At 29.7% G+C, this 16765-nt stretch overlaps 1 protein-coding gene across 2 annotated transcripts; it reads right to left on the reverse strand.

The window, feature by feature from the left end:
* Window positions 1-3876: 3876 nt before the first annotated feature.
* LOC106686872 (chromatin-remodeling complex ATPase chain Iswi) lies at window positions 3877-15852 on the reverse strand. Of its 2 annotated transcripts, none has more exons than XM_014430451.2 (21): window positions 15547-15852; window positions 12263-12325; window positions 11046-11203; window positions 10458-10697; window positions 10239-10380; window positions 9787-10074; window positions 9643-9711; window positions 9464-9573; window positions 9228-9393; window positions 8046-8186; window positions 7779-7973; window positions 7559-7691; window positions 6679-6824; window positions 6470-6582; window positions 6093-6219; window positions 5874-5987; window positions 5676-5801; window positions 4937-5036; window positions 4702-4853; window positions 4459-4619; window positions 3877-4363 (listed from the first exon to the last, which is right to left on the reverse strand). In XM_014430451.2, the coding sequence occupies exons 1-21, from the start codon at window positions 15574-15576 to the stop codon at window positions 4084-4086; spliced, it is 3054 nt and encodes a 1017-aa protein (XP_014285937.1). In that variant the 5' UTR covers window positions 15577-15852; the 3' UTR covers window positions 3877-4083. The 2 variants fall into 2 exon arrangements, with proteins under 2 accessions (XP_014285937.1, XP_024216168.1); XM_024360400.2 differs by having other exon boundaries at window positions 4196-4363; window positions 4464-4619.
* Window positions 15853-16765: the final 913 nt, after the last annotated feature.

Here is a 16765-nt window from a genome sequence, read left to right on the forward strand (position 1 = left end):
AACTACTCAACGATGTTTGTGCGCAGTACATCATCGTCATTACATCACATCAAATAATAATCAGGATCTAAATTACTGCAGAATGCACCAACATATCTCACCAATTAATCGAAAAATTGCCACCTTTTGTTGCTAGTCATTTTTTAAAAAATATTGTTATCGAAGAATTAACATTTCGAATGCAAACAAAAACGTCATTGAAGAACACACGCAAGTTTAAAGAATTAAAATTAAATTCAATTCGCATTAAAATGGATCACGCGATTTTAAATTGGCAATGTTAGACAGGTAATTTTCTATACCAGATACCTTTTAAAATTACCTGTTTTTGCTTGACTTGTTATTTTTCAAAATAATAACTAACACGATTATAAACTGTTATAAGAAGAAAATGTCAATATGAAAAGCGTGAGGATTTCCTAGGAGAGAGAAGTAAAAAACAAAAACTTTATTAAGTCAACACTTAAAGCGAGTCCGACAAGAATAAATGATCATAATTGCGCAACAGCCTAACTTAGATCGGCTATGTCCCTACAGGAACATTCAGGAGACGCTCCTACCCTAATCCTAGATATATCACACTAAAAATACTAATCACGAAATATTTATTACCTGATATTAATATTAAATATAATGGGCGGCAAACATACAAATATAAAAGTCTCCTAAGTAAACAAGTCGGTATAGCTTCATCACTGTCCAGAACTTATTCTCATAAAATCACGTCCACTTATTTCATTTTTGAAGGATTTTAATTTTATTTTTGGAGAAATTATCCTTTTTCTTTATATTTCTATTTGGTAATTAATTACCCTCAATAGACCTATATTTTAAAAAGTTAATGGTTTGTTGTTTGAAAATCAATTCTACCTAAGGAGCAGTTTTTGAAATAAAGGTGTACAAGATACAATACAAGATATTACTATTTATTTTTTTTTCATTTTTAAATTAAATGATGTGCATTTTTTCTTCTTACCAAGAGAAGAATAGTTTCAGTCGAGGTAGTGCATGCCACTTCTAATGATAAGGATTCTTCATCTTCAAATTATGGGGTCCAATAATATTTTCTTTCTAACTTCTTTCCATTCGTTATTCATAGAATGAGGTTAAAGTGATTTACCCCAACCATTTCTTTCCATCCCTATTCATGTATGGGTAGTTATCCTAAATCCTACTGACCATCTGAGTGGAATCATTCTCTCTATAGTCTAATAAAAATATCCAATAAAATTTAGGTGTATCTAGAAGTAAGAGTAAATTTGTTTTATTACAGCGTAAATATCAGATAATTTATGCTACTTTAAAAAAGAGTATTAACCTTTTAAGGGTACCATTGGTAGTTTTCGAGATTTTGAGCAATGAAAAACATTACAGAAAATTTCAGTTTTTTTCTTGAATAAAATAATAAACCTCTGGTGTTGTGACCTGGAATAGTTCAATAATTACTCCCCAAGGGCAGATACTGTATAGTTTAGGTGAAAATTTGAGTAATTTTCAAACAGAAAATGTGCCTTAGCTCATGAAAAAATGCTATTTTCTCAAAAAACATAATTTTGACAGAATAGAATACAAGCAAAATAATTGAAGAGGAAACTTTTAATAGGGTAACTTTTTACATCTGGGAATAAGAAACTCAATAAAGAAAAATAGTTGAATATATCTATAGTAAATGTGTTTCTCGTTATAAACAAAATGTATTGCACTATACCGACACTGGGCACCATATTCCGGACATTACGTTTCCTTTCAAAATTTAAGATGAAATACACTTCCATAGATATCTTGTTATGCACCAAATTTTTCGCAATTTAATATTTAAATTTTACAACTCTTCTTCTAATAAACAAGGATTTATTGGCTATAACCATAAAAATATATGGTGGCCATTTTTAAAAATCTGGCATATAACTAGATGTACACACCTTGAGGGAGTGGTAAAATTTTTAATATTGTCTTTCACAAATAGTTTTATATTAAAATTCACAGAAATAAATTAGTTAACAGTTAATTAAAGGTTAAATAGCAATTTTACTGGACTATTTTTTTTACATACTATATAGGAAGCGATTTTTGCATTTGAAATGAGTCTGTCCAATACTGGAAAATGTTTATTTTATGAAGAAAATGAAATATTATTATTACTACTCAATTTTTGTTTCTCAGTGTAATTTTACAAGACGGTCCCCTAGATAAAATAATTTTTTTTTAAGCATTTGTAAAAATATTTCGAATAAGCATTAAAAAATATTTTATAGGTACATTTTCTTTTCAGATGAAGGTATATCTGTTTAATGACAGTAGGAAACAATATTTCACTATAATTGTATGATAGTAAATTAAAATCATAGTGAAATAATCTTGCCTATAATTATTTAAAAAATATTTTATTAGTAGATATCATCCGACCATAAGTTTGAGGTCCATTATTCCTATCATGAGACAATATTCCTAATGAAATATTAAAACAAATTTTGGTTGCATCCAAATTGGTGTCTGAGAGCAGACTTGGTTTGAAAAGTTCTTATTTAACCCTTACTAACATTGTGTTCCTCTGGAGGAACACCTTCAATTTTTTATCTCAGCATCTCAGGGTACTAAAATTGTCCTTTTGTTGGGACAACAATAACTTTTGGAGTAGAAGAGATTCATTGTTGTACAGGTTTTTATTATAATTGTTGATTGATTGATAATTTATTATACATTTGCAATTAATAAGAAGGCAAGTATTGCTTCTAAATGAGCTTTGGTCATTAAAGATCACAGAAATTAGTCATGTCTCTCCGTTGGGACATCATGCAGTCAGCTATCGTCACTTTTCTATATTTCACTTTATTAACTTTTTTTTTTAAGTAAATAACAGTTTTCAATTACATTTTCTTTGTTCATATACATGTATATTCTTTTTACTTAAAACAATTTTTAATTGGATTAATTTTGTATATAATGTTCCATAAAATTGTTCATTTGAAGTTAATCTTACTTTTTGCCAGACTGTCATTTTATCAGAATGTAAATGTATACTTTATATAAGAATGTAAATAAATAATGTAAATAAAAATAATTGTTCTTATGATTTTCATAATGCTTAGTTAAAAATTTATTACTTAGATAATTTTATATATATCTATAATTCATAATTTTGTAATAACTGATTGATAATAACTTATTGAACTACTTTTTAAATATCTGTAATTTCACAATATAAGACTTAATAACAAAAAAAAAAAATGTTATATTTATACTTTCAAAAACTCTCTGAAATTTCAAAAATCGTAAAACCCACAAATGAAATCAGGTCATACATTTGACACTGATTAAAACACCTGTAGAGACCAGGGTAGTTTCCATGGACTTTAATACTGAGTTTTTTTTTTTGTTTTCTTTTTCCAGATGTCGAACATGACATTTTATTGAAGAATGAACCAACTAATTTATTTTATTTTTTTTTACACAATTCTCAGTCTTTGATTTTTTTAAATTCTCAACAAATTTATTTTGCCCTATTATAAATTAGAGAAAAAATAATTAAAATCGATTTTGAGGCAAAACCAATTTATATTGTCTCAATTCAAGATTTCTTCGCTTACTTTACATTTTATTTTAATAAAATGTAAAGTATATAGAAGTATATATAACTAGTAAAATAAATATTTTTTAAAACAGTCTTACTGGTTACCTTTGCATCCTATCTTCCTCTTAAACCATTTTGGTTGCAGTTTCATTGCATGTTTCAGTAAATTATCATTACAGAATGGAATTTTGACCACGTGATAAATTACTTGATCTTATAACTAATAATCCAAAGACACATTATAGATTGCAGTAAAACATAATAATAGTACAAAATAAAGCCACTGATGACTGACTAATGCTGATGTAAATAAAAATAAAAACCAACAAAGTTTCTTTAATAAAATAAAAACACAAATTTAATAATTAATTAGAAATAGTTGAGGAGGAAAATTACAACAGTTGAAAACTAGAAATATAAACCTTTGGTAACAAATAACCATAATTAAGGGTTTGGACACCACAAAGAAACTAATTCCTTGAAAGTTAGGAACTCTAAGTAACCTGATAAATTTACTCAACAGAAATATACTTTTTTTTTTTCCGTGCAGGGCTGCTTTTATCACCCTGTATAGAAACTGGAGGTGATGAAATAGATCCATCTCCTTTACGTTTCCCAGAATTGGAACCACGGCCACTACCGCCTCTACTTTTTCTTTTTTCAGCTTTTTCTCTTTCTTCTAGTTCTTGGTTTTCTCTTTCAATTAATGTTATTAGAGTGTTACAACGCCTTTGCAATTCCATAGCTGTACGAGACTTGATAAACCAATCAAACCTGAATTGAGGAGCACACCTGAGAAATAAATAACAATACCATAATTTATAATTAAAAAATTAAAAAATGTAATTGACTGAAAAAAGATATCTGTTCAAAACGTGTTTCAATACCTCACCATTGCTCTAAGTTCCTCATACACATTTTCTTTATCAAAGCCTAGTTTATGTAACATGCATACAAGGAATCTATCTTCTTCTTCAGTGTAATTTTTCCCCTTGTTTGTACCGTAAGCAATTCGCAGTTGATGAAATGGTGCTCTATATCGACTCATCTAAAAGATAAATTAATTTGTCTAATAATTATTTCTCTGGTATAATTCCACAGCCTTCATAAAAAATATATATAAAAATAACCTTGGTATCTAACGCTTTTTTAATGCTGGCTCTTCTCTGAATTTTTGCTTCACCTCTATCAATCTGACCCATGATACGATCGATATCCTGTAGTTCATTACACCTTTCCCAAAATACTTCAGAATAAGCTCGCACCTCTTCAGGAGTCTTCCCTAATTTTGATTAAAAAGTAAAACAAACAAATTACAATAGAATATGTTAATGTCTTTTCATATTAAAAAATGTAAATCTTTACCTTCTACATCGTTTGAAATATTGTCTATATCATCACGTCCATATTTTTCATTAGCTTTAATGAACTGGTTAAAATCTCTTTTCGTCCAATTAGTAAAGCCCTGAGGAAGAATAAATAAATAAATAAATTATTAATTTATTCTTCTTTAAGAAACCTAATAAAAAAATAAAAGCATATTAATTGTAAATAATTAACCAACAGAAGATTCAAAACGGGAATCAATCAATTTTAATTGTTTTATATTTAATTTTAGTAAGAATTCAAGAACTAATTTAATAAAAAATATATTCTGTAAAAATTATACATATAACATAACATAGCCAACTGGATTTCTTTCAAATAAAAATCAATTTGTTTTTAAATGAATTTACTAACCTTTTTGAAATTAACATCATATTTATAAAGAATATATAAATTCCTAATTATCGAACTTCGCAAACATAAATGTAAGCAAGGGACATGACAAGACATTTAACAATTTTATTTTTTTCCATTTCAATCAAGATATCATTTTTAATGAAAATATAATTAATAATGGTTAAAAATAAATACTAATATTTCATTCAGTAAAGATAATGATACCTATTAAAACAGAATTAATTGTGAAACTATCCCAACAGATCTATTATGGTTTTCTATACTAATCTTATTAGCAAGTTAATTACAAAAATAAATTGAAATAACATTAAAATATGTCACTAAACAAAATTGGGTCTTACCATAAAGTCTAAATGAATACCTGCGTTAGTAAGTTTTCTTTTTCAGCTAGTTCTTCCTCAGTCAATGGCTCAGCTTCATCAATTTTTCTTTGTTCTTCCCTTTGGATACGAGAAGCATCTGATCCCAATTCTGGATTTTTAGGAACCTGTGAGAATGAATATGATTATTTTTAGTTATATAGAATAAATCACAATATAAATAAAAAAATAATGCTGACTTTATAGCTGACAGTTTTCCGAAAATAATATATTTCCTGATCTAATAGCTCAAACAGTCGAGGAGGAAAAAATTGGAAATCCTGAACTATGGGTTGCTTTGGCGGCCTAGGAGCCTAGTATAATAAAACATTAATAAATAATAATAATTTAAATAAATTGTATAATATACTACACAATTACAAAAGTTACTTAACAAAACATGTAAATATAAAACCAACCTTGGGAGCTTTAGGTTCTGAAACTCGCAAAGCTTCTCTAAAATATGCATCAACTGCATAATTAGCTTTACGTTCTCGTTTAGGTGGTTCAATCCAATTTCCTATTCCAAACACTTTTTGCTTTTCTCTTTAAAAATTAAACTATCATTAATAAAGCATAAATATGCCTATTGACAAAAATTTTTAAAATGTAATTAATAATATTAATAAATACAGTTTCATTTTAAATAAAGGCTTCCTGACAATATTCCAAGAATGATACATTTAAATCTATTTATAAAAATAATACAATAAGTTTAAATTATTTTAAATGTTTATCTTTAAAACTTAATAAGAAAATTCATCAAAAACCAAATATAGATAGATACTAATCTCACCTATAATCTTCACCTTCAAACTGATAAACAGATTCAGTTGGAGCCTCCATCATGAAATCTTTTAAAGATGAATCAACACCAAGTTGTTCAAGTTTTTTGTTCATTTCTTCGGTCTAGAGAAAATAATGTACATTGAAGATTATATTCCGACTTGAAAAAAAAAAAAAAAAAAAATGATTCAAAAAGAAAAAAAGTAATTCAAAAGTTACTTTGGCTTCACCCTTTTCCAATATGGTGTCAATATCTTCATCAGTGATTTCAGAATCTTTGCTTGCAAATACATGATTGGCACCATGCCTGATCATATTGAGCATTTCATCTTTGTTCAGAGCAGCTTTATTATCAACTAGCCTTCCTAGTTGAACATAAGGTAAAAACTATCAAAAACAATAAAAACATTTTTGGGTGTAGTTCATTAATAATTACAAATACATTATTTTTTATGCTCACAAAAAAATAAAAAAAACCTCAACTTCTATCTAAAATACATCCCCAAGTCGGAAACAAAAAGAGAAAAATAAGGAGGTAGTAAACAGAAGTACTAGCAGACTCATAATATCTTTTTGTCTCTTTCAGGCTCATTCATAAAAATGCCTTTATATTTTAATCTCTTTAAATGAGGCAAAACTGATATAATAGGTTTCTTAACACCAAGAAACAAGAGATGATTTAAACTGAAAATGAAAAAGGCCCTCGGAATATCTTTATGAAGGAGATAATTAAAAACTTTATGATACATCTTTGGCTATGTAAAAAAAAAAAAAAATTAAATGCCTTCAACCAGTTTTAGAGCTGCATATACAGCTTGTAGAATGATTCAGTTAGAAAACAAGCTTCACTGTAACAGGCCATAACTCGTCTAGAGAAAGAAAAGTAAAAACCATCTGTGATCAAATTCAGTGTAAAAGATTGATCAACTAAAGAGAAGGTAGAAATCAATGAGACCAGTGTGGATATTAAGCTATTAAGTAAAAGCTGCATGGTACACTAATCCAATTCTATAAAACTTGCATCAGCACCAGTCTGTGGTTGTCAAAACAAGCATCTGTCTACAAAGGTAAAAACACTGAAATTTTAAATAACCCTTACCTTGTTGTATAACCAGTTTGTCAAGACGAAGCTTTATTTCAGCTCTTTCTACAATTTTCTCTTCTACAGTATTTTCTGTAATCATTCTAAAAACTCTCACCTGTTTCTTTTGACCAATACGATGAGCACGATCCTAAGAAGATAAAAAATAATATAAGAAAATGATATTTTAAGAAAACAATCAATACCTATCAACCACAATATGGAATTAACAGCAGACCATAGCTTGTAAATCCATTTGTGGATTCCAATCTGAATCATAAAGAATTACAACATCAGCAGTAGCTAAATTAATGCCTAAGCCTCCAGCACGAGTTGAAAGCATGAATATGAACTTCTTGCTACCTTCTTCATTATACTCGTTAATTTGCCTTTGACGGTCTTCATGAGGTGTATTACCATCTAAACGACAATACTAAAACATATTTAAATAATTTAAAAATGGAAAAATATTTACAACAGTTTACTTATAGAGTTGTTTTTTTACATTATATCCTCTCCAATAACAGTAGTCTTCAAGAATATCGATCATCCTTGTCATTTGACTAAAAATAAGAACTCTAGATCCTTGTTCTTGTAGTTTTGGAAGAAGCTTATCCAAAATAACCATTTTCCCACTATTATGAACCTGAAATGAGGAAAAAATAGAGATAATTATTTAGAATTAAATTACAAACTGGCATTTTCAATAACCTTTTTCAAAATTCAGTCTTTTCCTTCAAGACTAGAAAGACAACAAATACAAATTTCTATAGTATAAACAGGAAAGCACTACTAAAAATATAAATCAGAACTTAAGCAACAAAAATAAACGTTTCTTGGTCAGTTTTAAATTAATTTGATGAATAAAAAAAAAAGAATGATGTATTGTATCCATGGCTCACTGAATAATTAGCAGCTATGTAAATTATTCACAGGATGGAAACTCCACTCCATAAGATAGTAAGTCCAAAATGTATTTATTTTAGATCCTTGCAAGAATAGATACTACTCTCAGTAAGGTACATACTTACAGTCGAGTGGATAGGTAGTTCTACAGGTATTCCCTGTAGATCCTGGCAAAAGGATGGAATGGGAAGGAGGAAAAATCCAGAGAAGGAAGAATGAAATAATAAATAACATTGGTCAATTTGTCTTAAAATAAGGATAGAATATATCAATCCACTAATATGTAATATTACATTCTGCCACCTAAGGAGATAGCCCCATGAGACAGATTGTCTTGGTTTGTCAAGTTTGTGCCAGTGGTACCACAGGGCTTAAAAACATCATTAAGATGATCATCATAAGATTATTTGTAATCTTTATTCATTCTAATAATAAATTTATGAATACAATAAAATAATAAATGGTTATACACTAGTAAAGTTAAAGTATTTACACAATTACTACAAATTGATATATGACGATAGTTTGGCTGAAGAAAGAAGAGGTTCACGCTTTGGGAGCTAGGTTGCATCATGTCAGTCCATAATGGTTTTAGCAGAAGCTAGAATGGTGACCAATAATAATAGATGTGTCATTACAAATTCAAGAGAACACTATAAATATAATACTTAGTAAAAGATTTAAAGATCAATTTTATTTTTGAAAAAATTCATGAAAAGTCACATTCTTTGTTTTTCATTCTTTTATAGATAATAAAACATAATAGCACTTCAATCAGTACCAAATGCTCATCAGTAGTGTAGGGTGGCCCAGGTTCAGCTCCATCAAACAGATAAGGGTGGTTACTGCACTTTCTCAACTGCATCAGTATATTTTGCAAACGCATTTTCTCGATCCGACCAGCACCATTAACAATATCTATATCTTTCATCAACACCTTGGTGTACCTGAACAGACACAAGAGTATTTTGTTACTGAATTAGGGAACCATTATGAATTATATGACTGTTCAATTACCATTCCCTTTGCATTTTGCTAAGCCCAACATATATCTTGACTTCTTTCTTAGGCTTTAGTTTTTTTTCAACTTCTGATTTCAATCTCCTCAGCAAAAAGGGCCTTAAAACCTACAAAAAAGTGAGATAGTTTTAAATGAAAATTAAAGCATTCTAATAAAATGTTTAAAAATATCTTACAGCATGTAATCTTTCAACCAAAGAGTTGTCACCTAAAAAGTTGTTTGTATTAAACCAACTGTCAAAGTCCTGGAAAAACAAATAAAGAATAACATAAACTCTAACATCATAGTAAATAAGTTACATATTTTTTAAAAATATTACATCCGATGAATTGAACACATCTGGCAGTAAAAAGTTAAGAAGAGACCACAATTCATGGAGATTGTTTTGCAATGGGGTACCAGTTAAAAGCAACCTGTTTGTGGTCTTGAACTCTCGCACTATCTCAGAAAGTTTTGATTTTTCATTCTTGATTCTGTGAGCTTCATCTATCACCATATAGCGCCAGTTAAATTTCTTAAATACACTTTTTTCACGTATTATCATTTCATATGAAGTAACACATACATCCCATTCTCCAGGCATCAGAGTGTCCCGTATTAAAGTATTCTAGAAAAAAAAATTATGATGTAAATAATTTATTAATTATGAAAAAAGGTCTTTATAAACTGAAAATGTTGTGACTATTCATCTTAAAGCAATACTAGCCTTTAGTAATACTTATTAATTATCTATCATAAATTGTTTATTTACTGAATGAAAAAAAAACTTACTCTGGTTTCTCGATCTCCTATCAAGCATACAGCACGTAAAGAAGGACACCATTTTTTGAATTCATTCATCCAGTTGGCTAAAGTCGACTTCGGCACAATAACCATATGTGGACCTGGGATGTTTCTATAATGTTTCATGTAACTAAAAAATATTTAATTGAAACTACCACTGAAATTGCCTGTGTTTAAAAAAAAATAGATTTTATATTCCATCAGTACCCAAGAAGTGATATAGTCTGAAGAGTTTTACCCAAACCCATTTCATCAGCGAGTATACCATTTATGCCATGCTCATAAAGTGATATCATCCAGTTCAAACCACGAATTTGATAATCTCTCAACTCTCCATTTTTAATATAAAAAGGTGAGGCATCAAATCTAGCAATAGTTTTGGGGGCTGCATTATTTTCAGCAAGCAATTCTTCATCCTCTTCTTGTTCAGTCATACGATGACGATGGCTAAAAAGAAGAAATTAATAATGAAAACAATCATTGCATTACCAGATATCAATTATATTGAAAGTGTAGTAAATAATTTGTAGAAACACAGTAATATAAATACATCAGGTAAACATACAAAATAATAATCTTTATAAATAAGGAATTTATAATAATGTTAAAACATTTTTATGAACCCTTCTTTTAAGAATATATTCAACAGAAATCTATTATTATAAATAGAATATCCATTTTATGAATTTGAAAAATAATCAATATACCAAGAAAATGAATAGTAAATATGCAATAATTTGATCAAGCCATAAATTCTGAAAGGTTATTAATAAGGTAAAATGAATTAATACATACTCTGCAATATCACCACTCGCTGAGACCACTTTATCTTTTCTAGGGCGACCAACTTTAGGTTTAGTGGGGCTATTTGTTTTTCCTTGATTAGTCATAAAATGTGAAAAAATTTCAGTTTGCTTCAACAGATAATCAAACCTTCTTGCACGATCAGTTTCCTACAATCCGTTAAATGCTTAATAAAGTAAAAAACTATAAACACTGAAATAATCTAATGCCTAAAAAAAAAAAAAAATAGGCTTCAATTATTATTGCATGTAGAAAACTAAAACTGCTTTGTGTGATGAAACTAAATAATATGTTCATTAAATAATTATGATTTCTCTGTAGGGTTTCTATTAGTTTTATGCAATTCTACTCTTTTAATTTAGCACCATTATCTTCTTCAGAATATCTATTGTATTCTGTCTTCATAGCTTATTTAATTAAGATCCTTCTTTATTTTTATAGTATCATTAGGTCTCCCATCTGAGCTCAAGCCAAAGGTACGATTATCCCCCACATTTCTTGCACCTCTCACACTCATGACCCAATAAACCAATATGTTTCATGTGTGTATAAGAACATTTCATTATAATTCCAATAAAATTTAGGTGTTTCTTCCTTAGTTATTGTCCATTGAAATGATTATCAATGTGGAAATATCGGCACCTTAAGGTATAGTGTACCACAAGAGTGCCACAAAATTTAATTAAAAATTAATTAATTAAAATTAACCATTTAAAGTAATCATAAAATATTAATTTTTTTTATTGTAATCCTATTTGCATATATTTATATTTTATTTAACTTCTATGGTTATTATTACATACAAGATCAAGAACCAATGGTTTACAATCATATATTGGTTTTCTGATGTATTTTAGATTACTCTTCCTAACAGTCCTTTATTACGTTATCTTGCTCTTTAAAGTCTGTTTACTTCACCAAGAAAACTTGTCTAATAATGTTGCACTTTGAATTTAAAAATGACTTCATTTCAGTTAAAATCATACTCTATAGAGTATAAATGTTTATGTCAAAACATTTAAAAAGGTGATAGCAGATTGAATATTATTTAATTGAATATTAAATATCATTATTCTTAGCACAGTCGCTGATATGAGACTGTATATACCTTAAGAAGTTGATAAAAAATCTGACAATTAAAACAATAGAAAAAAAGTAAATATAATTGGATATTTTAAACGACTAAATGAATCATTGTAGATACTCACAATTTTTGTGTCAAAATCTTCATTTTTACTTTTGGATGAGATAGTATCCACAGAAGATTCATTCTAATAGAGAAATCAAATAATTAGAGTAATTAAACAGGGTTATAATCAATGAAAAGGTGCAAAATATTTAAATAAAACTAACACCTCTTCACAGAGTGAGTAGCAAGCTATAAAGGATAAGCTATTTATCTTAATAATTAGGGAGGGTTACCACGTCCCATATCTCCCCAATCTTCTCTCACACAGTGGTAAGCAAATGGAATGAACAGCACCTCTCCATAACAGCTGCAGGTGGAAGATGGAAGACTTTGGTCACTCAAGTCAGATCAATCTCAGTTTACCTGTGTATTCAGTGTAGCTGCCAGTTAAAACTGGCCACGTCTACCTAACCACCTACACTGCATCCATTTGCTGTGACATCCTCAGTTTCAGCTGTGTGGTTGCTTCTGATTGTTCCATCTCCAGACCACACCTCAAACTGAAAGCCCAGGGGTCACAAGAGCCAAACTTTATTTATCAGCGGTATGCCTAATGCATCAACAAACTAAAGGTGGGCGTTAGCTAGTATTGATATAGTATAGTATCTAGACCTCGCTGCCTGATACTAACAAGAGTCAGAGTGTCAAGATTCATTTCTCAGGACTACTGAGGGATACATGTTAACTGCTCCATGCTCTAACCATGGTACTCCACCATTCCGAACAGAGCTTTCTAGGGCCCTTGCCAAAACATGCTCAGTCATAATTGGCTTGCTCTAGACCAGTGCTGAATGAGCAAATATTCGGTTTCTATAGACAAAAATCATTGCTAAAGATCTGGTAATTAGTAAGCAAAAGACAAGATTGTCCTATACGTTTCAACAGCTAAAATAAATGTTAATATATTCTTATGTGTTATTATACTATTAATTATATCCTTTTCTGAATCATATCAAATGGTGCTCAGCCAACATTATCCAGGTTCCTAATATTTGAGTTGATGAATACCTTATTGGTTCTTAGACTAGTCAAAATCTCTTTGCGCAATTTTATTGTTATTGAAGATTATAGTCTTCATTTAAGAGCAACAAATAATATGGGACGAGGTTAAGGTAGAGGTGTAACCACCTATGCCAATCTTAGTTTCCACTTATATTGACCTTGTTCAGTGTCCATTGGAACATCAACCATTTCCAAAGTTTTCTTGTTTTCTTTGGCCTACAACTGCCCACTGAGTTTATTTCAGTGATATGCAATAGATTGTATATAGTGGCTTGTGATTCAGCGAAGAAAACTGCTCTTAAGGAAATGGCAATCTTTTTAAGTTTTGGATGCAAAGGCATGCAATGCCTCAACTACTTCCTCATAGTTGCCGAAAAGAGTGCTTACAGCTGAAGTTCCTTGGAAAAGATAATAGCAGTACAACCACTTCACTAAGCGGAATTGAAGATCCGTCAGTGTAGATTTAATCCATTCAACCTCAGGAAATTCTTCATGAATTATATGTAGACTAGATATTTAGCTTATGTTGGTCGGTAGCAAGTTCTGAACAATTCTTGAGCAGTGAGCTTGTCGTCAATTGTTGAATAAGTCCCAACACAGGTGCAGCGCCCCTTGGAGGAATACCATATTTCATTATCAATTTCTTTGTTATGCTTCCTTATGTGTTTTGACCCTGTATATTGCTTGCATTTAATTAGTTTATCAATGCTTAAAGACTCTTCTGAAGCAATCTAAAAAATTTCAATGCTCCCTTTTTTCAGTGTGATTGTAACAGTTCAATCTAAGTATATACCCCGATGGTTTCAATAGTGGTGGGTATACTTACTAGCACCTGTAATTTTCCTTGAGACCATATTTCAGCAAGCTCTTTGTAACAGCCAGAAGGTTGCTAAAAAGACCACTAAGCCCACTAGGTGGACTAGGTTCTGCTTCACTAACTATAATGGTCAAGAGTTGTGTAGTGAAAAGATAAAGCTACAAGGATTATCTTTACACTTGAGAAACATCTTAGAAGTTTATTTTCCCAAGTAATTTTTTTGTTTTTATTAATATCAGAATTCAAAGGGCATTGAGGAAAGAATATACATGTTTAAAAACAATTGTTTTTTTCTTCTTCAATGTTTAGACAAAAAAATGTAAGAAAGGAAGATGTATCACTTTAAATTAATTAGTACAACAAGCCTTGAATTTAGCAACAAATTAGTGTTGATTCCATGTAGATGATACCCACTCCTAAGGATGCTTAATGTACACATTTATAGATGTGTGTGTAGGGTATATGAGTGGTGTTGAGAAATGAAATAAATTATTCGTATACTGCATTTTTAATTATTTTCAAAGTCATAGTAAGAATGATGAAATTAGTTTTTTTCTAAAACTTGTATTTTTTTTTTTTTTTTTTGTTTCCCCAAACTTTAATCCTTTAAGAAGGTCGTTTAGTTATACTTACATGCACAAAATAAAAAAATAAATAATGGACAAAACATCCATTATTTTTTGTCTTTTCTTCAGTAATGGTAACTTCACCGGGATGAAAGCCAATGGAAGGGCGGCACAATGGCAACCACTTAGGAATGAGAGGAAAAACCAGCCATTGTCAGGACTTAGGAGTGTAATAAATTTAAAGATGTAATTAATGTAAGGATTGTAATAAATTTATCCTGCTCTGTGAAAGAACTAACTTGTTAGTTCAGGTGTGTCATGGAAATTAAAAATGATAATTAAGAGAGGAGCAGGATTTGGATATCAGAAGGAAACTTATATTATATAAAAGCCTTCTTCTGCCTCCTCAAGCTAATATCTTCTTAAATGCATCTCAGAATCCGTTCAATAGAAAAAAATTAAACTCTGAAGTTTATCATCAGATTATTGTTGGAAAGAGATTCAATAACGCAATTCTTCAAGTGAAAGATGAGCCATTTATGACTTATGGATAATATTTCTTACAAAAAGAGAAAACAAATGATTCGGATTTGAGAATAAAAAAAATTAACAGCTAACATAAATCATAAAATAAATAATTTCAAACTATAATTTTGAACAACTAACAAACCTAATTAATGCTGTTAACAGTTAACAATTAATGCTATTAACCTACACAATAGCCCTAACAATGTCTGAAAACATTGATTAGTGAAGGAAATGTAATCAGAAATTAAAGGATGAAAAAAAAAAGGCATAAAAGAATGATGTTTGTCTTTTTAATAAAAAAATAGGTGTAAGAAAATTACTTCTGACACAAACGATAATAATTAAATTTGAATGAATTAATTTGAAGACCATTTCATTATCAAAGCTTACAGAATGATCTCCAATGTCAGTAGTATCCATGTTTTCTTCAGATTTTAAAATGTAATTAAATATAGTCACACTTCTGATAAGTATGGGCAATGAACAATTTCTGTCTCACAGAAAATTGGTTTTGTCATATAGTAACAATATTTGTAAAGTCACATGTGGCGGTTGATGATAAAGCAATTGATCTACAGATCGATTGGACAAAGAGGCTGAAATTTAAAGTATACCACATAACAGAACTGAGGTTAGAAACATTTCCAGCTGAGATTGGTTATAACACTAGAAGTAAGTTTTAAAATGTAAAGTGTTTGACCTCTTAAAACTGCTGTACCTCTGTGTTTGCATAATATACTTCCCTCTAAAAATAACCTAATGATTTATTTATTTTACGTTATGTTTTTTTAAAATGTATTTATTTCTAAATTTAAAGACACCAAAAGAAATTCTGTAACAATTGATAACTAGCCAATCATTCATTTCAATGCTAAGTTATCCATTGCTGTTTGAGAAACTGGGGGTCATGGTTATTAGAACTCTTCAAATATCATATTAATAGTTTTTGTCAGTTTTTTTCTCATTAATCCACTTATGAGTTAATTTTTATCTCAGAACATTTTAAACGTCTTAGAATATGGATCCACTCTCGCAATATGTTTTTAGCGATTTGGACTCCATATTTAGTGCATTGATTCATATTCTGCTCGGTTGGTATACTTGAAACTAGAAGCTGCGCCCACTCCTGGAGGGAGAACAAGATCTTCGCCTCAAAAGCGTCAAATAACAATGTATTTTATTGTTTCTGGACTAATTAAATTAATTTGTATGCATAAAATAAATAATGTAAAATATTAAATAAATAAACAAAATCTATACGGACTTAAATTAATAATAACGAAAGACCCGTCATGTAATCAATGTTAATATATATATGGACATATTGGACTGAGATATCGAGTAACATTCAACTCGAGGTGGTTTCAGGACATCACTTTCTTAATCCAGTATTTCTAAAGCTCACTAGATTATCATGCCTCCTTCCTTTTCTATTATATCTGAAGAGGGTTCCTATCAGTCATGTTTCCTACGAGGTCCGGACACTATTTCTATCCACTCATATTCCGCAAGGTTTGGATACAGGTACTATCCTCATTCAATTCTCTATTCTTTAACAACGTCCAGAGACTGATTCCCTAGATATAAATGGTTCTTAACTTACCTGTAC

Source organism: Halyomorpha halys, unplaced genomic scaffold (genome assembly GCF_000696795.3).
Source record: "Halyomorpha halys isolate HHAL.00 unplaced genomic scaffold, Hhal_1.1 Scaffold890.1, whole genome shotgun sequence".
NCBI classification, from domain to species: Eukaryota; Metazoa; Arthropoda; class Insecta; order Hemiptera; family Pentatomidae; genus Halyomorpha; species Halyomorpha halys.